Source organism: Typopeltis vanoorti, chromosome 19 (genome assembly GCF_054136105.1).
Source record: "Typopeltis vanoorti isolate ZY-2024b chromosome 19, IOZ_Tvanoo_1.0, whole genome shotgun sequence".
NCBI lineage: Eukaryota > Metazoa > Arthropoda > Arachnida > Uropygi > Thelyphonidae > Typopeltis > Typopeltis vanoorti.
The window spans coordinates 10,259,260-10,285,748 of record NC_143567.1 but is presented as its reverse complement, the minus strand read 5'-3'; the positions used below and the strand labels follow the sequence as shown (position 1 = coordinate 10,285,748).

Sequence of the window (26,489 nt, the reverse complement as noted above, 5' to 3'; positions counted from 1 at the left end):
ACTCCTATCCACGAATTTTGATGGCGCAGTCGAAAAACAAATAAATTTTCAGAATTCAATTTAGAAAAATGCCAGTAGTTCAGACAAAGAGATTGGCTCCAGCCAGAGGCAATTTCTTAGTTCTAAAGTTTTTGTGCACGTGAATAATTATAATCACGGTCTTGAGACAAAGCAGGGGATTAAAGTTGAATGAGAGGATTAAAAATAGGAGACTAAATCAAGCAACGTATTAAGAGCACTGCTTTACGAATAGTATAATAAGATAAGAAAAATTAAAGTAATGGATAAATATTGAATAGACATTTAGAATCAAGTATAAATAAGAATTGAGTAAAAACAACTTTAAAAATCAGAGATTTTACAGAAATATCATCCCGTAGAAGAAAAGCAATATAATGGCTACCTTTAATTGCTCCTAAATGATACAATAGGGCTTTGTATGAGTAATTAGATTCTTGAATGACTCGTGATATATTCTGAAAATGCTTCAGCAACTGAAGAGATATATTATTATTAGATATATCAGAAATATTATTATTATTACAGAAAAATTTCTTAACTAAATGTTCCAGGTAAGATTTATGCAAGCATACTTGAAAAGACACTGAGAAAAACTGGGGAAGAACAAGCTGGATTCAGGCCAAATACAGGTTGTCAGGATAAGATTTTCAATTTATGACAAACAATTGAGAAATCATGAGAATATGAAAGGATCTGTACTTAAGTTTTATAGATCAGGTCTATGTTTAAGTTGTCACTCAGCAGCTAGAATTGAAGGAAGCACAGAAAGATGGTTTGATGTAAAATAAGGTGCAAGACAAGAGTGCTCATGCATCAAGCCTGATATTAGAATTGGAGATATCAAAGTTAGCTCTTTGCTTTATGCAGATGATGATGTACTCCTAGTGCAAGTCTCTAGGAGTCTCTAACTATATTGAATAACAGCTGTAACAAATTTGTCATGAAAATCAGCAATAAAAAGCCTAAAACTATGAAAATAGGTAGGAATATAAAAAACTTCAGCTATATTTTGAATGGAGAACCTATAAAAGAAGTAAAATATTTCAGTTATTTAGATAGTTTTTAGTGAAGATGTAACTATCTGGAAATAGACAATAGAATAAGCAAAGCTAGTATGGTGGGGAGTCAGCTGAATATATTTATATGGAATATAAAAATATAAATTTAAATAAGAGAGAATTTTTTTTTTTTTGTTGCTCCCACCCATGAAACGTTATTTGTAAACCTATAATACATTTTGTACTGTGGATAGGCTAAGGATTTTTTTTCCCTATTTTATATTTTTTATTTTTACATAGTTTGGAAAACCTGCTCCAGAAACCAAACACAGAACTTTTTAAGGTACTTCAGGCCTCCAATAAGTGGGACAGTAGTCTCACACCAGGTGATGAAATTCATCTCCCACATAAAGACAATCACAAACATCCATGGCAAAATTCAAATCCACAGCCATGTTGGAGAGTGGATACGCTAACCACTTGGAAAACACAAGTAGCCAAAACACTAAACTAGCAGTATAACAAGACAGTGTTCAAGCCAGTTTTAAGTTATGGATCTGAGAGTTGGGTTTAGAAATAAAAAAACTTGTTCAAAGAATAGAGACCACAGATATGAGAGTTCTTAGGGAAAAAAAAAAAGTGCTATCAATGAGAATCAACCATATTAAAAATGAAGACATTATGAAGGAATTCAACATGGTTTGCATTCAAGAAAGTGTGAGCAGAGCTAACCTAAGGTGGTATGGTCACTTAAATAGAATGGGAGAGGAAAGCTTAGCAAAACAGGTGTTTGATGCAAGATGGCAGGAAAAAGACCCCGAGGATGACCAAATTCTAGGTGGATAGATTCAGTCAAAAGTGCCTTAGAAGAACAAAACATTGATATGACAATACAGGAGTGTGACAAGTAATAGACTAATTTGGAAACTTGGTTAAACCAATATAAAAAATGATGGTACAACATGACAAACTTTCATGCCGGCTGGGGTGTCGCCCGGTTAAACAAGGCCCCCGTTGTTTTCGCCAGGGAACCAGGGCGAACAGCGAAACGTCACCTACTGGAATAAATCTGAAAACAAACCCAAACTCAACATCACCAGAGTTAAAGATCGGTACTATCAACATAAGAAGCCTGAATGGCAAAGAAATGGAGTAAGCTGAGGAATTAGATAAGTACCAGATTGACATAATAGGGGTGACTGAAACAAAAAAGACCAAAACTGGTGAGATCTTTCTAAGCAATAAATACAAAATGTTATATTCAGGCAATAACAATCAAGGAAAACAAAGAGTAGCCATAGTATTCAACACAAAATACGAGGCTAATCTTCTTGAATGGAAGGCAGTTCCATTCAAGTAGAGTGATGTGGGCAAATATGAGAATGGGGAACTAGACAATGAGACTTATTTGTGCCTATGATCCCACAGAAGGTTCTATTAAGATAGAAGTGGACGAATTTTTTAATGCTTTAGAGAAAGCAACTGACACAATGAAAAAGGAAAAGTTGGTCCTTGCTGGGAATCTAAATAGCAGAGTAGGAAATGATTGTCAGACATACAAAAATATTTTGGGAAAATTTGGAGAAAAGAGCAAAGCTAATAACAATGGCAAATACCCGTTGGATTTCTGCTCAGGACATAGACTTGCTATTACTAACACCATGTTCCAACATAAAAATGTGTACAAATTCACATGGAGAGAAGAGGCAAGGAATAAGAAAAGTCTCATTGACTATGTTATTGTTGATAGTGATGTTTTCTCCCTGGTGCAGGACACCAGAGTGTACAGAGGATTTGAAATTGGAAGTGATCACTATTTAGTCTTGAGCAGGATAAAATTGAATTTCATATTGAAAAGAATAACATGCAAGAAAGTTTTAAAGCGAATAAAAGTGGAGCAGCCCTCAGATGTGAACTGTAGATAGACTAAAATACACAAAGATTATTGAAGAAAAAATGAAAGATTTTGAGAACAGAAATCAAACCTTGGAGATTCAGTGGCAAACTCTGAAGAAAACATTGATTGATTCTGCCAGAGAGACATGTGGTGAGGTTGTCTGCAAGGATAAAAAAAATCAGACCTCCCTGGTGGACACAGGAAGTTAAAGAGGCAGTGAAGGAAAAGAAGAAAGCATATCAAAAGTTCCTGTCAAATAAGTCAGCTTGTGCTCTTAGAGAATACAGAGACAAATGTAAGAATGCTAAACACTGTGTAAAACTAGCTAAACAAAAGTCATGGGAGGACTTTGGCAAGAACATAGAAAATAAATATCAAGAAGGTGGTAAGATATTCTGGAGGTTGTTGAAGAAGCTTAGGAATGGAGGAAAGAGTGCTGTAAAAGAAGTTAGAGATAATAAAGGTGAAATGAAAACGAGAGAAAAAGATATCTTTGAAGTATGGAGTAATTACTTTGAAAGGCTGTTAAATGAAACAAGCAGTGAAAACAGCACAGTGGTAAAAAACACTGACCAGGCATGCAGTCAGGAATACATATCCATACTCGAAGTAGAAAAAGCCATCAAAGGTTTGAAATGTGGAAAGGCAGCAGGAGTAGATAATATTCGACCAGAAATGCTGAAGTATGGTGGTATAAGAGTTTTAGAACTTTCTGAACTATGCAGTGGCTGCACTGCATAGTTCAGAAAGCCTGGATAGAGGGACGAATTCCCGATGATTGAAGTTAGAGCTCTCATAGTACCCATATATAAAAAGGGAAATAAAACTGAATGTGAGAATTAGAGCGGTATTTCCCTACTGAGTGTTCCTGGCAAAATTTATGCAAGTATACTTGAGAAACGGTTGAGAAGAATTGTGGAAGAAAAATTTGGTGAAGAACAAACTGGATTCAGGCCAAATAGAGGATGTCAGGATCAGATCTTCACTTTACAACAAATAGTCGAGAAAGCATGGGAATATAACAAAGATCTGTATTTAAGTTTTGTCGATTTGGAAAAGGCATATGACAAGGTGCCAAGAGAGAAGCTATTCAATATGCTACAGTTATATGGTGTCAATGGGGCATTATATCAAGCATTATAACAACTTAAATAAAGACTAAGTATTGTAAGTCAGCAGTTAGAATTGAAGGAAGTATAGGAAGATGGTTTAATGTGAAATCTGGTGTGAGACAAGGATGTACATTATCCCCTCTGTTATTCATTATCTATATGGATCACATTATGAAGGAAAGTAGTATTAAACATGATATCAAAATTAGAGATGTTAATGTCAGCTCTTTGCTTTATGCGGATGATGTTATACTTCTAAATAAATCCGCTACAAGTCTGCAAGATTCTCTGACTAAATCGAATAACTGTTGTAATAGATATGGTATGAAGGTCAGCAATAAAAAGACAAAGACAATGAAAATAGGTAGAATCATTGAAAATGTTAACTGTGTTGTGAATAGAGAACCTGTGGAGCAAGTAAAACTTTTTAGCTACTTAGGCACGATTTTTACTGAAGATGGTAAATTAAATATAGAAATAGACAACAGAATCAGCAAAGCTGGTATGGTGGGAAGTCAATTGAATAAATTCATATGGAATAAGAGAGAAATTAGTCCGAACACTAAATTAGCTGTATACAAGACAGTGTTCAAACCAGTTTTAACTTATGGATCTGAGAGCTGGATCAGAAGTAAAGCACTTGACCAAAGACTAGAGACCGCAGATATGAGAGTCCTGAGAAAGATTATAGGCGTGAACAGATGGCATCAATGGCAATATCATTTTAAAAATGAGGATATTAGGAAAGAACTTGACATTGTCAGCATCCAGGAATGGGTTAGCAGAGCTAATTTCAGGTGGTATGGTCACTTAAACAGAATGGGCGAAGAAAGATAAGCAAAACCAGTGTTCTCTGCCAGGTTTGGCAGCAAAACGACCCAGAGGAAGACCAAGATATAGGTGGATTGATACGGTACAAAGTGCCTTAGACGATAGAAATATGATCTGATAATGTTGTAGTCTTGACAAATAACAGACTGATTTGGAGGAAAATTGTAGATAGGAAGTAAGTAATGATGAAATTTTTTTCATGTAGTACTATCATATCCTGTACACCCCTTGAGGGTACATGGCAGGAATTTGATGATGATGATGATGATAGACTAACTTAACTTAGTGCTGTGACAGTAGCCTGAACACTTCTTGATTAGGAATTTAATGATAATAGCAGAAATATTAGTTATTAGTCAATTTAATTATTTCTCTCTCTTCTGTTCACAATAACAGTTTATAAAAATTCTCTCCAAAGGATGCTAGGAAGGATAAGGAAATAACTGACCTCAGAAGTCAATTCCTTATCACCCTTCCCAACTATGCGTTGTTAGCAACAAACTCTGTACCTCCCTTACCCTTCAAAATCATCCACAATATTATTAATGCAAAAATTAACAATTACTGTATAAATAGCAGCAGCACAGCCCATGATGCAGTCTCAAGCCGTTATTATTCTGTTTGTCTCTGCTCTTCCACACATTTGGTACCAATTTGAAATTCACTCTCTTATTCATATCACTAGTTTATTATTCATCTCCAATATTCAAATAGAGTATTCTGTCGAAGAACTCTGCATGTTTAGTGTCACTGTATTATAATTTAATTATTTTCCTCAACTGTTACCAGTCACCTTACTTGCAGCAAAGTTCTTCCATTACTTGTCACATAACACAAGAATCGTCTAAAATTTCTTTTGGGCTTAACCCATCTAAAAATCTCATAATCTGATTTTGCCTTTGATCTTTCCCTATTTCCTCCATATCACATTTTTGTATGGTCTTATTTAACGATGTTGCCATTCATTTTATTCTCATTCAGTTTATCCTAAGAAGCTGTCTGGCATTGCTGTTTTCAGACAGCCTCTGACACAGAAGTTTTTCTAAATTTTTCATAACTGTTTGTGGAGTTCCATGTATGTGTGTGCATGTTCACAGCTAAAACCATCCAATACTTGATTATCCTATAAGTTAGGACTAGAGCTGTTCTGGTGGAAGTAGGTCACTTCCGTTATTGGTTACATCCTCTAATGTTACCACTAAATTCAACATGCCTGATCATCCAAGACCCATTTGTCTCATGATATCAAAGATAGTTATCACTCTGCATTTCTATAAATGCCCTATTAATATCCCTACATTCATATTTGTTAAATTAGGGACACAAAACACACGTCTTGAAAAGATTATTTTACTGATTAATAATAAAATAATAACTTTACGTTTCGACCCCTGTATTGAGGTCATCTTCAGAAGGATACATTCAGAAGTATACGAACAAGCTATATGCTGTTGCACTCTATAAAAATAATTACATCTACGTTGTTAACGAGGACTTTAGCAGAGTTTATTGTAGTTTTTATTTTATTTTATTTATTTATTTTTTTTATTATTATTATGCTGTTGCACTCTATACAAGTTAATTACATCTATGTTGTTAACTAATCTTTTTTCTTAGCCTGCCCTCTAGTGGGAAAAAATAAAATAAAAATAAAATAAAAACTACAATAAACTCTGCTAAAGTCCTCACATACTAGGATTCTTCTCGAATTATACAGTTATATTACGATTATCTTCTGGATTTGTACAGTACAGGTTGCTATTGAATGTTCAAGGGAAAAAAAAAAAAAAAAAACACTTCACTAGGTCTTGTATTGAGATTTTTCTTCGTGGTTGCTATGAAAGTTGTAGATGGGTCCTCCACATTCTTGGAATTGTTAGACCATCATTTTTATTCAGATTCGGATCATGTTTGAGCATTTCACATGCTTCCTTGAATTTCCGCTCGAACCAGGTTTTGGTGCGGTGTAGGGACTTGGTACCTTTCCAGTCAATTCTGTGGTATGTTTGGAGTGCGTGGTCAGAAAGGCCGGTTTTTCCAAAATGGAGGTATTTTATGTGACGTTTGTGTTCATCCTTTCTGATTGGGATGGTTCGCCCTGTTTCCCCTATGTATGGTATGTTACATGTGCAATCTATTTTGTAAACCCCTGGGTGGGCTAAGTGTGGCAGGGGATCCTTGGAGGAACTGAGTAGGTGTATTAATTTTGTCGGGGGTTTAAAGGTGGTTTTGATGTTGTATTTTTGTAGTGTTCTGTCTATATTTTTTCTGAAATGCCTCTAACATATGGTATAGCAATAGCATTCTTGAAATCTTTTTTGTTATTAGTGGTATCTTTGTGGAGGATCTTGTGAATGGTTTTTATACTATATCCATTTTTTATAAAGGTATGTTTGATGGTTCTCATATTCATGGTTAAGAGCTTGTTCATTTGAACAAATGGTTTGAGCTCTGTGTTTTAAGGGTGCTTATGACCCCTAGTTTTTGTGTTGGGTGGTGATAAGAAGTTTTGTGTATGTACTGGCCTGTGTGTGTAGGTTTGCGGTAAACTGAGAAGGAGCGAGACAGCCTGAAGGAAGACGTGTGACAAGTGTGTCTAGGAACGGAAGAGAGTTGTTTTTTTTAATTTCAATGGTGAATTGGATGCGTTTGTGTTGTTTGTTCAGGTGGCTAAGGAATGTATCTAGTGCTTAGCTGCCATGGGGCCAAATTTTGGGCTTTAGGCACACCGATTCTAGAGCTCGTTACTCAAAATCTTCCATGTAGAAGTTTGCTATTGGGGGGGAGAGGGGAGAGCCCATGGCGGTACCCTCTTTTTGAAGGTAAAAATTGTTTTGCCACACGAAGTATCCGTAGCGGAGTACGTGGGCAAAGAGGGCCGCGATGTCGTGTGGAAATATGTTCTGTAAGAGTAGGATAGTGTCATTGATTGGGACATTGGTGAAAAGGGAAGTTATGTCAAAGCTGACTAATAGATCTTGGTCGTTGAGTGTAATATTTTTAATTTTGTTTATGAATTGTTGTGTATTTTTTTTTTTTTTATGTAGGAAAGGGAATGACCAACCAATTCCTTGAGTGTGGCTGCTAATTTCATGTGGTCAAATAGTGTGGCCCTTAAACACAGAGCTGAAACCATTTGTTCAAATGAACAAGCTCTTAACCATGAATATGAGACCATCAAACATACCTTTATAAAAAACGGATATAGTATAAAAACTATTCACAAGATCCTCCACAAAGGTACCACTAATAACAAAAAAGATTTCAAGAATGCTATTGCTATACCATATGTTAGATGCATTTCAGAAAAAATAGACAGAACACTACACAAATACAACATCAAAACCACCTTTAAGGGGTGCTTAAGGGTCAAAGCTGTATAATTGAGAGGAGACCTCCACATAGCCTTTAAAGGAATGTGGAGAACCGACCAGGGCTTCTGACCTAATGTCCAATCCTCACCTTCTCGTGGTGCACCCTGTTGGGTATCTACTTTGATACTGAACGAATGAGGATGGGCTGACAATTTGGGATTTAGCCGGCCAAATTGTATTCTTATTGGTTAAACCAAAATAAAAAATGATGGTACAACATGACAAAATTTCATGCCGGCTGGGGCGTCGCCCGGTTAAACAAGGCCCCCGTTGTTTTCGCCAGGGAACCAGGGCGAACAGCAAAAAGTCAGCTACTGGAACAAATCTGAAAACAAACCCCAACTCAACATCACCAGAGTTAAAGATCAGTACTATCAACATAAGAAGCCTGAATGGCAAAGAAATGGAGCTAGCTGAGGAATTAGATAAGTACCAGATTGACATAATAGGGGTGACTGAAACAAAAAAGACCAAAACTGGTGAGATCTTTCTAAGCAATAAATACAAAATGTTATATTCAGGCAATGACAATCAAGGAAAAGAAGGAGTAGCCATAGTATTCAACACAAAATACGAGGCTAATCTTCTTGAATGGCAGTCAGTCTCAAGTAGAGTAATGTGGGCAAATATGAGAATGGGGAACTGGACAATGAGACTTATTTGTGCCTATGGTCCCACAGAAGGTTCTACTAAGGTAGAAGTGGAGGAATTTTTTGACGCTCTAGAAAAAGCAACTGACACAATGAAAAAGGAAAAGTTGGTCCTTGTTGGGGATCTAAATAGCAGAGTAGGAAATGATTGTGAGACACAAAAATATTTTGGGAAAATTTGAAGAAAAGAGCAAAGCTAATAATAATGGCAAATATCTGTTGGATTTCTGCTCAGGACATGGACTGGTTATTACTAACACCATGTTCCAACATAAAAATGTGCACAAATTCACATGGAGAGAAGAGGCTAGGAATAAGAAAAGTCTCATTGACTATGTTATTGTTGATAGTGATGTCTTCTCCCTGGTGCAGGACAAAAGAGTGTACAGAGGATTTGAAATTGGAAGTGATCACTATTTGGTCTTGAGCAGGATAAAATTGAATTTCATATTGAAAAGAATAACATGTAAGAAAGTTTTAAAGCGAATAAAAGTTGAGCAGCTCTCAGATGTGAACTGTAGACAAAAATACACAAAGATTATTGAAGAAAAAATGAAAGAGTTTGAGAACAGGAATCAAACCTTGGAGATTCAGTGGCAAACTCCGAAGAAAACATTGATTGATTCTGCCAGAGAGGCATGTGGTGAGGTTGTGTGCAAGGATAAAAAAATAAGAACTCCCTGGTGGACACAGGAAGTTAAGGAGGCAGTGAAGGAAAAGAAGAAAGCATATCAAAAGTTCCTGGCAAATAAGTCAGCTTTTACTCTTACAGAATACAGAGACAAATGTAAGAAAGCTAAACAGTGTGTAAAACTAGCTAAACAAAAGTCATGGGAGGACTTTGGCAAGAATATAGAAAATAAATATCAAGAAGGTGGCAAAATATTCTGGATGTTGTTGAAGAAGCTTAGGAATGGAGGAAAGAGTGCTGTAAAAGGAGTTAGAGATGATAAAGGTGACATGAAAACAGGAGAAAAAGATATCCTTGAAGTATGGAGTAATTACTTTGAAAAACAGCTAAATGAAACAAGCAGTGATGACAGCACAGTGATAAAAAACACTGACCAGGCATGCAGTCAGGAATACATATCCATACTTGAAGTAGAAAAAGCCATCAAAGGCTTGAAATGTGGAAAGGCAGCAGGAGTAGATGATATTCGACCAGAAATGCTGAAGTATGGTGGTATAAAAGTCTTACAGTGGCTGCACTGCATAGTTCAGAAAGCCTGGACAGAGGGACGAATTCCCGATGATTGGAGTAGAGCTCTCATAGTACCCATATATAAAAAGGGAAATAAAATTGAATGTGAGAATTACAGAGGTATTTCATTACTGAGTGTTCCTGGCAAGATCTATGCCAGTATACTTGAGAAATGGTTGAGAAGAATTGTGGAAGAAAAGCTTGGTGAAGAACAAGCTGGATTCAGGCCAAATAGAGGCTGTCAGGATCAGATCTTCACTTTACGACAAATAGTCGAGAAAGCATGGGAATATAACAAAGATCTGTATTTAAGTTTTGTCGATTTGGAAAGGCATATGACAAGGTGCCAAGAGAGAAGCTATTCAATACGCTGCAGTTATATGGTGTCAATAGGGCATTATATCAAGCAATACTTAGTCTTTATTTGAGTTGTAAGTCAGCAGTTAGAATTGAAGGAAGTACAGGAAGATGGTTTAATGTTAAATCTGGTGTGAGACAAGGATGTACATTATCCCCTCTGTTATTCATTATCTATATGGATCACATTATGAAGGAAAGTGGTATTAAATCTGATATCAAAATTGGAGATGTTAATGTCAGCTCTTTGCTTTATGCGGATGATGTTATACTTCTAAATAAATCCTCTACAAGTCTGCAAGATTCTGTGACTAAATTGAATAGCTGTTGTAATAGATATGGTATGAAGGTCAGCAATAAAAAGACAAAGACAATGAAAATAGGCAGAATCATTGAAAATGTCAACTGTGTTGTGAATGGAGAACCTGTGGAACAAGTAAAACATTTCAGCCACTTAGGCACAATTTTTACTGAAGATGGTAAATTAAATATAGAAATAGACAACAGAATAAGCAAAGCTGGTATGGTGGGAAGTCAATTGAATAAATTCATATGGAATAACAGAGAAATTAGTCGGAACACTAAATTAGCTGTATACAAGACAGTGTTCAAACCAGTTTTAACTTATGGATCTGAGAGCTGGATCAGAAGTAAAACACTTGACCAAAAACTACAGACCGCAGATATGAGAGTCCTGAGAAAGATTAGAGGCGTGAACAGATGGCATCAATGGCAATATCATATTAAAAATGAGGATATTAGGAAAGAACTTGACATTGTCAGCATCCAGGAATGCATTAGCAGAGCTAATCTCAGGTGGTATGGTCACTTAAATAGAATGGGAGAGGAAAGATTAGCAAAACAAGTATTCTCTGCCAGGTTAGCAGGAAAACGACCCAGAGGAAGACCAAGATATAGGTGGATTGATACGGTACAAAGTGCCTTAGACGATAGAAATATAAGATCTGATAATGTTGGAGTCTTGACAATTAACAGACTGATTTGGAGGAAAATTGTAGATAGGAAGTTAGTAATGATGTAATTTTTTCATGTAATACTGTCATATCCTGTACACCTCTTGAGGGTACATGACAGGAATTTGATGATGATGTTGAAACCACCTTTAAACTCCCGACAAAATTAAGACACCTACTCAGTTCCTCCAAGGATCCCCTGCCACACTTAGCCCACCCAGGGGTTTACAAAATAGATTGCACATGTAACATACCATACATAGGGGAAACAGGGCGAACCATCCCAATCAGAAAGGATGAACACAAACGTCACATAAAATACCTCCATTTTGGAAAAACCGGCCTTTCTGACCACGCACTTCAAACATACCACAGAATTGACTGGAAAGGTACCAAGTCCCTACACCGCACCAAAACCTGGTTCGAAATTCAAGGAAGCATGTGAAATGCTCAAACATGATCCGAATCTGAATAAAAATGATGGTCTAACAATTCCAAAAATGTGGAGGACCCATCTACAACCTTCATAGCAACCACGAAGAAAAATCTCAATACAAGACCTAGTAAAGTGATTTTTTTTTTCCCCCTTTAACATTCAATAGCAACCTGTACTGTACAAATCCAGAAGATAATCGTAATATAACTGTATAATTCCAGAAGAATCCTAGTATGTGAGGACTTTAGCAGAGTTTATTGTAGTTTTTATTTTATTTTTGTTTATTTTATTTTATTTTTTTTTTCCCACTAGAGGGCAGGCTAAGAAAAAAGATTAGTTAACAATGTAGATGTAATTTACTTGTATAGAGTGCAACAGCATATAGCTTGTTCGTGTACTTCTGAATGTATCCTTCTGAAGATGACCTCAATACAGGGGTCGAAAAGTTATTATTTTATTATTAATCAGTAAAATAATCTTTTCAACACGTGTGTTTTGTGTCCCTAATTTAACAAATATGAATGCTGATCACAGTGTAACCTTAAAAGAAAGAATATCCCTACATGTTCTATCATCCTGCCTTCTAGTGTATATTTGATAGTTAAAATCTCCCATAATGATTACTTGCTTCAATCCTAACAAGTTAATCTATATATACATTTCACCATTCATATCACCCCACCACATACACATCATCTAAACTATACTGTGTATCATCCCCTATCCACTAAGTCTCAATTACTCTAAGAATTTTGGGGTAATTGTGTATTGCTGACAATACACAAACACCTTCCCTTTATTCCTAATATTTTTAGTATTAGTGAATAGAAGTGCAACATAACATCACAATTTATACGATAACTCCACCCCTCCAAGTAACAATCTCCAAATACACAAGAGTATCTGATTTTAGTACTGTCATCCTGCAGCTGTTCTTCTTTTCTCATTTTCTTTAGTCAGTGACCTAAACATATATAAAACTTCCTAACAATACTTATTTCCTTGACTCCACAGATCTGCCCACTTGCTAATCAACGGTCTAACCAACAGCAAGCCATCCACAAATCTTTCTTCTGCCAAAATGATTCCACAAATTCCATAGTACTGAACACTATTATTAATACAAATTATTCCTTATCTCCTTCACATGGCATTCATTTTCTATACTACTTTTAACCACATTCTTTTACCCATATTGCCTTTTGGTTATGTAACTTGACCTCTTGATGTCCTCCTAGATAGGCATATTTGCTACTTGCATTTAATGTACACCTTTCAATTAATTTCACATTTTGGAAAAATAAAATTACACTCCTTACATATCCTCTAGAAAAATACATTTGACATTCTTTGTTGCAAACATATTTAAAGAAATTTTGCCATTTCATACATTGCGATTGCAGTGGTGTGCATGCATGCTGAGTTTGTTGATTCATTAGCAAGGTGTTGGTGCCATTTTCAGACATTCTCACAGTGCATACACTTCTTGGTGTGTGTGTTTATAATGTCTAAAAAAATCGAATCACCAGCCGGATGTGAAATTAGGTCAGTTATCCGTTTCTTGAATGCAAGGAATGTTAAAGAAGCTGAAATTCATGGGCAAATTACTAAGGTTTATGGAGAACATGCAATGAGTGATTCAATGGTACAAAGATGGGTAAGACTTTTTAATGAAGGACAGGTGTGCATGATGATGAACACAGCGGATGATCATCTTTAATGACTGACTTTTTGGTGCATTCAATTGAAGAGACTATTCAACAGAATAGGGGATTCACTATGACGTCACTCGCTGCAATTTCCAGAAGTTTCATGTTCGTGTCTTCATGAAATTGTGTCGGAGAAACTGAATTATTGGATATTGTGTGCACGCTGGGTGCCGAAGTTGCTTACAGAACAACACAAAGTGAATAGGCTAGGCAGTGCATTGGAATTCTTGACATGCTACCATGAGGATGGCGATGCTTTCCTGAGCAGACTTGTCACCGGGGATGAGACTTGGGTGTTACACGCAACCGCTGAATTCAAACAACGGTCCATGGAGTGAAGGCACACCTCATCACCAGTCAAGACAAAATTGAAGACAATGGTTTTCACTTGGAAAATCATGTGCACTGTGTTTTGGGACAGACAAGGAATTTTGCTGGTAGACTTCTTGGGTCAAGGCTCCACAATCAACGCAAGTATGTACTGCCAAATCCTTAAGAAACTGCATTGTGCAATTCAGAATAAACAACGTGGCATGCTTACCAGAGACGTTGTTTTGATTCATGATAACGCCCGCCCACACACGGCTAGCATAACACAACTTCTGGCCACCTTCGGTTGGGAACAATTCCATCATCCCTCATATAGTCCTGACCTTGCGGCAAGCGACTTTCACCTGTTCAAACATCTGAAATCTTTCCTTGGTGGCCGGCAGTTTCAAGATGATGACGAGGTCAAAGAAGCAGTCAATATGTGGTTTGTGTTACCTTCTACGACGAAGGTGTACAACTCTTGATGCCCCGTTACGATAAGTGCCTGAACAATGGCAGAAATTATGTAGAAAAGTAGTGAAAGATGTCTACTTTAATTTCCAATAACATTTTTTTTGTAAGGATAACATGTAAGAAAGTTTTAAAGCGAATAAAAGTTGAGCAGCTCTCAGATGTGAACTGTAGACTAAAATACAGAAAGATTATTGAAAAGAAAATGAAAGAGTTTGAGAACAGGAATCAAACCTTGGAGATTCAGTGGCAAACTCTGAAGAAAACATTGATTGATTCTGCCAGAGAGGCATGTGGTGAGGTTGTGTGCAAGGATAATAAAATCAGAACTCCCTGGTGGACACAGGAAGTTAAAGAGGCAGTGATGGAAAAGAAGAAAGCATATCAAAAGTTCCTGGCAAATAAGTCAGCTTTTACTCTTACAGAATACAGAGACAAATGTAAGAAAGCTAAACAGTGTGTAAAACTAGCTAAACAAAAGTCATGGGAGGACTTTGGCAAGAATATAGAAAATAAATATCAAGAAGGTGGCAAAATATTCTGGAGGTTGTTGAAGAAGCTTAGGAATGGAGGAAAGAGTGCTGTAAAAGGAGTTAGAGATGACAAAGGTGACATGAAAACGGGAGAAAAAGATATCCTTCAAGTATGGAGTAATTACTTTGAAAAAATGCTAACTGAAACAAGCAGTGATGACAGCACAGTGATAAAAAACACTGACCAGGCATGCAGTCAGGAATACATATCCATACTTGAAGTAGAAAGAGCCATGAAAGGCTTGAAATGTGGAAAGGCAGCAGGAGTAGATTATATTCGACCAGAAATGCTGAAGTATGGTGGTATAAAAGTCTTACAGTGGCTGCACTGCATAGTTCAGAAAGCCTGGACAGAGGGACGAATTCCAGATGATTGGAGTAGAGCTCTCATAGTACCCATATATAAAAAGGGAAATAAAACTGAATGTGAGAATTACAGAGGTATTTCCCTACTGAGTGTTCCTGGCAAGATCTATGCAAGTATACTTGAGAAACGGTTGAGAAGAATTGTGGAAGAAAAGCTTGGTGAAGAACAAGCTGGATTCAGGCCAAATAGAGGCTGTCAGGATCAGATCTTCACTTTACGACAAATAGTCGAGAAAGCATGGGAATATAACAAAGATCTGTATTTAAGTTTTGTCGATTTGGAAAAGGCATATGACAAGGTGCCAAGAGAGAAGCTATTCAATACGCTGCAGTTATATGGTGTCAATGGGGCATTATATCAAGCAATACTTAGTCTTTATTTGAGTTGTAAGTCAGCAGTTAGAATTGAAGGAAGTACAGGAAGATGGTTTAATGTTAAATCTGGTGTGAGACAAGGATGTACATTATCCCCTCTGTTATTCATTATCTATATGGATCACATTATGAAGGAAAGTGGTATTAAACATGATATCAAAATTGGAGATGTTAATGTCAGCTCTTTGCTTTATGCGGATGATGTTATACTTCTAAATAAATCCGCTAAATAGATATGGTATGAAGGTCAGCAATAAAAAGACAAAGACAATGAAAATAGGCAGAATCATTGAAAATGTCAACTGTGTTGTGAATGGAGAACCTGTGGAACAAGTAAAACATTTCAGCTACTTAGGCACGATTTTTACTGAAGATGGTAAATTAAATATAGAAATAGACAACAGAATCAGCAAAGCTGGTATGGTGGGAAGTCAATTGAATAAATTCATATGGAATAAGAGAGAAATTAGTTGGAACACTAAATTAGCTGTATACAAGACAGTGTTCAAACCAGTTTTAACTTATGGATCTGAGAGCTGGGTCAGAAGTATAACACTTGACCAAAGACTAGAGACTGCAGATATGAGAGTCCTGAGAAAGATTAGAGGCGTGAACAGATGGCATCAATGGCAATATCATATTAAAAATGAGGATATTAGGAAAGAACTTGACATTGTCAGCATCCAGGAATGTGTTTGCAGAGCTAATCTCAGGTGGTATGGTCACTTAAATAGAATGGGAGAGGAAAGATTAGCAAAACAAGTGTTCTCCGCCAGGTTGGCAGGAAAACGACCCAGAGGAAGACCAAGATATAGGTGGATTGATACGGTACAAAGTGCCTTAGATGATAGAAATATAAGATCTGATAATGTTGGAGTCTTGACAAGTAACAGACTGATTTGGAGGAAAATTGTAGATAGGAAGTTAGTAATGATGTAATTTTTTCATGTAGTACTGTCATATCCTGTACACCCCTTGAGGGTACATGGCAGGAATTTGATGATGATGATGATGACAGCCCATCGGAACTTACTTTCTGGACGTCCCTCGTATATTGCCTGCTCACTTTGCCTATGCCCAGTTTTAGCAAGTTCAATAAAATAATTATTGTTTTTTCTTCTGGTAGTGTTTATACCATGAAGCATTTATGAATATTTACTCCACAACGAAAAAAAAAAACCCATTAAATCTCCATGTAGTATTAGCACAAAATGCATGCAGTCTAAGAACAATTTTGTTCTTAAATTGTATGCATTTTGTGGAGCCTCCATAGCTCAGTTGCTATAGACAAAGCCTGGGTTTAATTCCCTATCTAAGACATGAGGAACATTCTTTATCTGGTCTCTTTCAACTAAAGGTGAGTTAGCCAGTCTCATACGAAGGTAGCGGTTTTTTCATCCCCCAGAACAGGCAAACCAGCCTTGTGAACATACACACACAGATCTACAGTCATAAAATACATACTTTATCTCTCATTAGGAGGGCTCAACCCATCCTTAGGGGAAGGACAGAGGGGAAACCCCCATACGAAATAAATAATGCATTTTTTGTAATTGAACTGTATGTAAACAAAACTTTTAGCCTACATGTATAAGTACACAGCTGCAAACTCTTCTCAGGTTAGTTTTCCTGCACATCATAAGTAGAGCACACTTCAAGGTTTTGGAGGTAAACAGCTGCAGCGGTGTTGAGTATAAAATAGTTAAAACAAGATAATATCTGCGTGTATGTAGTGTTTGGGATGGGTATGTGAATTCATATTATAAATCACTTGACTTTTTAAATAAGTGACATGGTATTATTATTAAACAAGTGAAATAAGAGTACGTTAAAAAGGCTGCTCTTATAATCCTACACAAACGGACAGCAAACAGATGAGTAGAAAAAGCAAGACAAAATTGTTTTATATATCTATTCACATATTTATTCAGCAAAATTACAAAAAACTGTTTCATTTGCTTTTGATAAATTACATTTAATGATGCTGCATGATAAAGATGTCTCAAGTATTGTACATTTTAAAAAGACAAAAAAAAATATATAGTTTTACCTTTTTAAAATTAAGTGGAATTTAGATGTAACATTTAATTATATCAATGAACCATTTCCAAAATTAAAAAATACAGGGTAATATGTTTCAAAATGTTTTTAGACATGCAACACAAACGTACACACACACACAATTATTATTAAAACATGAGTTATACAAGTTAAAAAAACCTTTTCTGGCCATATGGTGATTCCAATCTGAGGAAATACTGTGGCTCCTCCAGCATCCACATCGCTCATCTATATATATATATATATATAAATAAAATAAAATAAATAAATATATATATAAATAAAATAAATAAATAAAAAACATGCTGTTCTTGTTATATGATTTTAAATTTCTTTCCTATCTATATTTTTTCCAAGTGTGTGTGGTTTGAAATTAAAGAATCACAGAATAAAAGATGTTACATTGTGGTTCAAGATTTGAATAACATCCAATTGCTAATAATCACTTATTTTTTTATGATAGACTTGGGTGTTGGCAATTTATTTATAATAGAAAAAAATAAATAATTGATGGAGTTACTAATATTTCACTGGATTTCAAACCAGCATCCTCAGAACTCAAATTACAAGTGTGGTAAGACATAAAAGACTTCATTTTAGCTTGTTACAGAGAATAAAAATATAACTACAGTCTTGTCAAGGTGCCCTCTAGAAAATGGATAAAAAAAATGTTAATTTAATTTCCTGTACAATTAGAACCATGGAGCACTCATATGATGCAAAGAACATCTACAGTGGGACATGGAAGCTTGGAAAGCTATGTTATGGAGTGACAAATAACACTACATCCTCTACTGAGCAGAAGAATGGATATGGGTATGGCAGATGCCTGGTGAACATCTCTTAACAGAGTGCATAACTCCAACGATGGCAGTGTGATGGTATGGTCCTATTTTTCCTTTTTGGCCTCAGATCTCTGTGTGTGGTGCCACAAACATTCAACTCCGAGAAATATCTGAACAGTCTGGATAATGCAGTGCTTCCTACTTTGTGGCATTTCTATGGAATTGACCTATTGTCTCTTTCAGCAAGACAATGCATCATGTCATAAGGCTGCTGCATGGCTTGTGTACATGAACGTCACCATACTTGACTGGCCTTCATAGAGCCCTGATCTCAACCCTATTGAACATCTGTAGGATGAACTGGAGCACCGAGTGAGGTCAAGTAATGTCTGTTCCACAACAGTCCAGGACCTCATTACATGCCTACAGGAAGAATGGTTCAAAATTCCCATTGATTGCTATGGTATGCTTGTGAAAAGCATGTCCCATAGGATTGCTACAGTCATGGCAGCAAAAGGAGGTCCTACATCTTATTAAGATGTGAACCATGTCTATTTGTTCCTCACAATATGGTGTCCGTTGACTTCTTTTGCCACTGTAATTGTAAATTACAATAAATTCACTATGGTCCAATGGAAATTTTTTGGGCTAGAAATCTGTTCTCTCTTTGTGAGGGACATTTGCAAAGAGAAAGACAATGTCAATGCCTACCAACATGTCTATATATGCCAGTTTTATGTATTTTATTCTTGCAAGAAATTCTGTGGAATTTTTTATTCAAGAAGCTGAGTGACCAATGAAGGAGCAGAGATGGTTAGACAGAAATCTTGAGATTTTATATATAGGACTGCCTATAGAATCCACAATAGTTCTTAGTGGACAGTTGCTTTTATGTAATTTTGGTGAATCATATATTCTAAGTAAGATCTGATAATGTTGGAGTCTTGAGAGATAACAGATTGATTTGGAGGAAAATTGTTGATAGGAAATTAGTAATGATGTAAGTTCCTCATGTAGTACTATCATGATATCCTGTATGCCCCTTGAGGATACCTGTCAGGAATTTGATGATGATGATATATCCTAAGGGATCTTGTATGGTATGTTCCGAGTCTTTATGGTTTTTGATCTATAGATGTTTTTATCCAATAACTTGCTGAGTTTTTTTTTTTTTTTTAGTTGACCTTTGGTAGCATCTGTATCAAGCTGGAGTATGTGTTGCAATCACAAAGAAGTAATTTCAATTTTTGATCGTATAATTTGGCATCTAAAACTACAGTGGTATTGCCCTTGTTAGCTTTCGTGATAACTATGTTGTAATTGAATTTTAAGGACTTCAGGGCTTTTAATTCTGACGGCAGGATATTCAGTTCTGGTTGTTGGACATCATACATCCTCTTTGCTACTTGAAAATGTAGTGTTTTAGTTTCATTACTAGACAGATAATTGATGTTCCAAAAGTTTGGGAAATTGTTATCCTCAACCGTATTAAATAAATTTGTAATCTCTTTTTTAAAAATTTTTTAATCTATATCAAAATAACTCCTTAAGGAGTTATTTTGATATAGATTAGTATATATATTGAGGAATTAGTATATTGAGAAAATTAGTATATATATATATATATATATATATTGAGGAACAAAATAACTCCTTAAGGAGTTATTTTGTTCCTCAATAAGCAAGTAATCCTGTGAGTTACTCTGGCTACATTAGCAATATGTCCTTTAAACTTGACACTATTTACTACTACTCCCAAATCCAAATTCTCAGTTTCATCAATTTCCTGGAGTGTAAATGTGGTACACAGCTTGTAATCTTTTTATCTCAAAATACATAACTTTACACTTTTCCACATTAAATTGACATCTATTACGTTCAGTCCATACTATCAGCCTATTTAACTCATCCTGCAAATTCTCTACATCGCCTTGATTAACTATTCGGCTACCCAACTTTACGTCATCAGCAAACAACTGAATATCTCCCTTCAAACTATTTCTAATATCATTTATGTACAACTTAAACAGCAGCGATCCAAGTAAAAAGCAGCCCAGTGGCACACCACTAATCATCTACCTTCTCCTGGATTCTGCTCCTCCATATACTACTTTTTGGTATCTGTCCATGAGCCACGCTTTTATCCATATCACCAGTTTCATATCCCTCCCCATTTGTTGTAGTTTGCATAATAGAGTTCGATGTGGTATCCTGCCAAATGGCATTTCAAAATCCCGCCATATCATTATGTAGCCATTCCTTTTATCAAACTCAGTTGTATTTCGTTGAATACAAGGAATGGCTACACGATGGCTCAGAGTATCCAATTCAGCTGTGCTGAGATAAGAATATGATAGGATAAGACCCAAGATAAGAATATGCTACTCTCATAAAGTATCATATTCTTATCCACCCATTTCTGAATTCAGGAGTAATTCCACTCCTGAGATACTGATGGTCTATAATTTGCAACCACAGACTTAGATCCTCCTTTATGCAAGGGAATTATTTTGGGACTTTGCAAGAGCTGAGACTTAAATTAAACAGCTTAGTCAAAAGCATCACCATTTTCTAGCACATTCTCTTAAAATGTGAGCTGATATCCTATCTAATTCCACAGAGGTATTTGGATGCAGATTCTACAATATCCTAATTATCTCTAATTCATCAACCTCTGTTCTCAAATCAGTCCCTGTCATCTCTAGCATAACAATATCTTCACTTGGATGATACTGTTCCCTTGCAAAGAAGTCACTCAGTAGCTCAACAAGTTTATCTGCCTCTGTCACGTCTCTACCATATGCACTCATTAAAGTTGCCCTTCCATAGTCATTCTTCCTCCTACTTGCCACATAACAAAAAACTCTTTGGGATTTCCTTTTGTCTACTCACCTAATTTCTTCTCATTATCTGATTTTGCCTTCTTTACCATGCTGATCACCTTTCTTGCCTGATCTTTGTACTGTTCATGAGTTAACTGATTACCTTTTCTTCTTATATAACTCGACAAGTTCCATAAATTAGACTTACATCATCAGGGATACGATATATAAAAAAGACTAGAAAAAATTAATTATACACAGAATTTCAACAAACTAGTACATATAAACAGAATGACCAAGAAAACAGTTATATTAGCTAATGTGCAAGAGTTCAAAACAGTACCATGGCATATCCTTTCCTGTTGTCTAACTTGATAGTAACATTATAAAATGTGAGCAAATTGTTCAAACATGACCTTCCCTTAGTAAACTCATGCTGCTCATTACAAAGTATGGATTCTCTGCCAATCCATTTCTGTATGCAAGTCCCAATTTTTCCAAAATCTTCACCACCACCAATCCAGAGGTATCGGTTCACAGTTGGACACATTAATCTTTGCACCATCCTTGTGCAATGGAATTATAATACACTCTTTTCACTACTGTGGAATCTTATCTGTTCGGAGCTGGAATTATACAACCTAGTCAAAGAAACAGCCAGTTCAGATGAACACTCTTTCAGCATCCAAGCTGATATCCCATCAATCCCTATTACTGAATTCATATTCAGTTTGTGAAACAGAATATGAATTCTGTTTCACAAACTAACAGAGATTTAACTAACATTTAATGGAACTAACAGAAGAATTGGATAAGTACCAGATTGACATAAAAGGCGTGACTGAAACAAAGAAGACAAAAACAGGTGAGATCCTTCTAAGGGACAAATACAAAATGTTATATTCTGGCAATAACAAACAGGGAAAAGAGGGAGTAGCGATAGTATTCAACACTAAATATGAGGATCTTCTTGACTGACAAGGCAATATCCAGTAGAGTGATATGGACAAATATCAGAATTAGGAACTAGACAATGAGATTTATTTATACTTATGGTCGCATAGAAGAAATTTTGTGAGACATTAATAAAGAAGCTGGCTCAATGAAAAAGGAAAAGTTGGGCCTTGTTGGAGATCTAAAAATCAGAGTAGAAAATTATTACCAGACACATGGAAATGTTTTGGGAAAATTTGGAGAAAAGCACAAAACTAATAATAATGGTAAATGCCTGCTGGATTTCTGTTCAGGGCATGGATTAGTTATTACTAACACCGTGTTCCAACATAAAAATATGCACAAATTCACATGGAGAGAAGATGTAAGAAATAAGAAAAGTCTCAATGATCATGTTGTAGTTGATAATGATGTTTTCTCACCGGTTCAGAACAGAAGAGTGTATACAGACGATTTGAAATAGGAGCAGGATAAAACTGAATTAAATGCTGAAAAGAAGAGTGTGAAAGAAGGTTTTAAAATGAATTAACGTTGAGCAGTTTTCAGAGGTGAACTGGAGACCGAAATACACAAACATCATAGAAGAAAAAAATGAAAGAGTTTGAAAACAAGAACCAAACCTAGGAGATTCACTGGAAAATCCTGAAGAAAACATTGATGGAGTCAGGAAATTAAAGAGACAGCAAAGGAAAAGAAGAAAGCATATCAAAAGTTCCTGGCAATTAAGTCAGTCTGTGCTGTTAGAGAATACAGAGAAAAATGTAAGAAAGTGAAGCACTGTGTAAAACTAACTAAACAAAAGTCATGGGAAGATTTTAGTAAGAACATAGAAAATAAATATCAGGAAGGTGGCAAAATATTCTAGAGGCTATTGAAAAAGCTTAGAAATGGAGGAAAGAGTACACTAAAAGGAATCAGAGATAATAAAAATGGCATGAAAACTAAAGATGAAGGTATTCTAATTGTCTGGAATAATTACGTTGAAAGACTGCTAAATGAAACAAGCAGTGTCAGTATAATGGTAGAAAACTCCCGACAGGAATGCAGCCAGGAACATATCCATACTTAAAGAAAAAGTCATCAAAAACCTGAAATCTGAAAAGTCAGTAAATGAAATTCAGCCAGAAACTCAAATATGGAGGTATAAAAGTTCAGAAGGCCTAGTCAGAGGATCAAATTCCACACAATTAGAGCAGAGCTCTCATAGTAACCATTTATAAAAAGGAAAACTGAATACGAGAATTACAGAGATATTTCTCTACTGAGAGTGTTCCTGGTAAGATTTATGCAAGTATACTGAAGAACAAGCTGAATTCGTGCCAAATAGAGGTTGTCAGGATCAGATTATTTACTTTAAGACAAATAGTTGAGAAATCTTGGGAACATAAGGATTTGTATTTTAGTTTTGTAGATCTGAAAAAGCTATATGACAAGGTGCCAAGAGGAAAGCTCATCATGTACCCGCAAGGAGTGTACAGGATGTGATAGTACTATATGAAAAAAATTACATCATTACTAACTTCCTATCTACAGTTTTCCTCCAAATCAGTCTGTTACTTGTCAAGACTACAATATTATCAGATTTTATATTTCTATCGTCTAAGGCACTTTGTACCGTATCAATCCACCTACATCTTGGTCTTCCTCTGGGTCGTTTTGCTGCCAACCTGGCAGAGAACACTTGTTTTGCTAATCTTTCTTCGCCACATTCTGTTTAAGTGACCATACCACCTGAGATTAGCTCTGCTAATGCATTCCTGGATGCTGACAATGTCAAGTTCTTTCCTAATATCCTCATTTTTAATGTGATATTGCCATTGATGCCATCTGTTCACGCCTCTAATCTTTCTCATGACTCTCATATCTGCGGTCTCTAGCCTTTGGTCAAGTGTTTTACTTCTGATCCAGCTCTCAGATCCATAAGTTAAAACTGGTTTGAACACTGTCTTGCTAATTTAGTGTTCCGACTAATTTCTCTCTTATTCCATATGAATTTATTCAATTGACTTCCTACCATATCAGCTTTGCTGATTCTGTTGTCTATTTCTATATTAAATTTACCATCTTCAGTAAAAATTGTGCCTAAGTAGCTGAAATGTTTCACTTGTTCCACAGGTTCTCCATTCACAACACAGTTGACATTTTCAATGATTCTGCCTATTTTCATTGTCTTTGTCTTTTTATTGCTGACCTTCATACCATATCTATTACAACAGCTATTCAATTTAGTCAGAGAATCTTGCAGACTTGTAGCAGATTTATTTAGAAGTATACATCATCTGCATAAAGCAAAGAGCTGACCTTAACATCTCCAATTTTGATATCATGTTTAATACCACTTTCCTTCATAATGTGATCCATATAGATAATGAATAACAGAGGGGATAATCTACATCCTTGTCTCACACCAGATTTAACATTAAACCATCTTCCTGTACTTCCGTCAATTCTAACTGCTGACTTACAACTCAAATAAAGACTAAGTATTGCTTGATATAATGCCCCATTGACACCATATATCTGTAGCATATTGAATAGCATCTCTCTTGGCACCTTGTCATATGCCTTTTCCAAATCAACAAAACTTTTTTATTATTATTATTGTTCCGGGAAACTCCAAGGAGTCGACAGACTCGTCGAGGGAGGCCCTAACATCATGTCAAGAACAACTATTCAACATTCACACAGTATCTATCATACCTTGCCTTGAGCTCATTCACGGTCGTAGCACCCACAACAGACTCTGGAAGCTTATTCCACTCATTCACCACTCTCCAAGTAAAAAACCTAGCTCTAACACCCTTGTCAACCACGTTCTTGCCCAGCTTCCATGCATGGCCCCTAGTCCTCCCACCACCAGTCATATTTTCAAAAATATCTTCTGGATCAATCTTATAAAAACCCTTCAGTAATTTGAATGTCTCAATCATATCACCCCTCCTTCGCCTATCGTCCAATTTCTGCAACCCACAAATCTTCAACCTATTCTCATAAGGTTCATTCCACAGACCTGCTATCATCTTGGTCACTCGTCTCTGGACCCTCTCCACTTCCTCCCCATCACGAAGAAACCCTGGTGCCCATAACTGTGCACAGAAGTCCAGATGGGGTCTTATCAAGGCTCGATACAGAGGAACAACAACTTGTTTGTCTTTGCATGTTCAAGTATTTTTCAGAAGCCAAGTGATTTGGTGAGCTGTTTTAGTCACTTTTGCAATGTGCCCCCCTAAACTTCAACTCCTTATCCACCAACACTCCCAAATCCCTGGCCTCATCAATCTCCTGGAGTACGGTTCCACCAATGCGATATACTGCTGTTATTCTTTTCACCCCAAAGTGCATAACCTTACACTTTGCCACATTAAATTGACATCCATTTTTCCTAGCCCAGTCCTCCAAACCATCCAAATCATCCTGTAAAATTTTGACATCCTGTGCACTCACAATTGCTCTACCCAACTTTGCATCATCAGCAAACAAGTGAGCACTTCCTCTCAAATCCTTTCCAATATCATTGATGAACAAATTGAAAAGCAGTGGTCCAAGAGCAGAGCTCTACGGCACTCCACTAGTCACAAGACATCTTTTAGACTCCACTCCTGAATAAACCACTCTCTGGTATCTCTCCTTCAACCACCCTCCTATCCATCTCACCAACCCTATATCTATCCCCATCTGCTCCAGTTTACTGATTAGGGTTCCATGTGGTATCCTATCAAAGGCCTTGGAAAGGTCCAGTAGTATCACTGTAAACCCATTACCCCTATCCAGTTCAGCCGTCACTGTGTTATAAAACGTGAGCAAGTTACTGAGGCATGATCTACCCTTCACAAAACCATGTTGTCCCCCCATACAATATCCCATTTTCATCTATCCAATCCTGTATTCTTTTCTTGACTAATTTCTCTAAGACCTTGACAATGATTCCTGATATGCTAATCGGTCGGTAATTTACAACAGCAGTCTTGGAACTACCTTTATGCAGTGGAACTATTTTCCCCTCTTTCCACCCGCTCGGGACTAACCCAGACCCGAGACTCAAATTAAACAAAATGGTCAAGGGTACTGACAATTCTTTAGCTGCTTCTCGTACAACACGAGCTGGTATACCATCCAATCCCACAGATGTATTGACATTGAGGTTATGCAATAGACTACTCACCTCCACTTCATTCACCACAATTCCCATATAATCTACTGGTTTATTCGTTTCTGCAATGTCACCTCCTGGATGATATATTCTTGCAAAGTGC

At 36.4% G+C, this 26,489-nt stretch overlaps 1 protein-coding gene across 6 annotated transcripts in view; it reads right to left on the bottom strand.

Moving 5' to 3' along the window:
- The window catches only part of PH4alphaEFB (prolyl 4-hydroxylase subunit alpha-1), a 294,206-nt gene that overhangs the window by 17,483 nt on the left and 250,234 nt on the right, over positions 1-26,489 (bottom strand). For all 6 annotated transcript variants that reach the window (XM_090409648.1, XM_090409645.1, XM_090409646.1 and 3 more), the window contains one exon: positions 17,835-17,903. In XM_090409648.1, the coding sequence (XP_090265774.1) occupies positions 17,835-17,903 (69 nt within the window). The remainder of the gene's footprint in view (positions 1-17,834; positions 17,904-26,489) is intronic.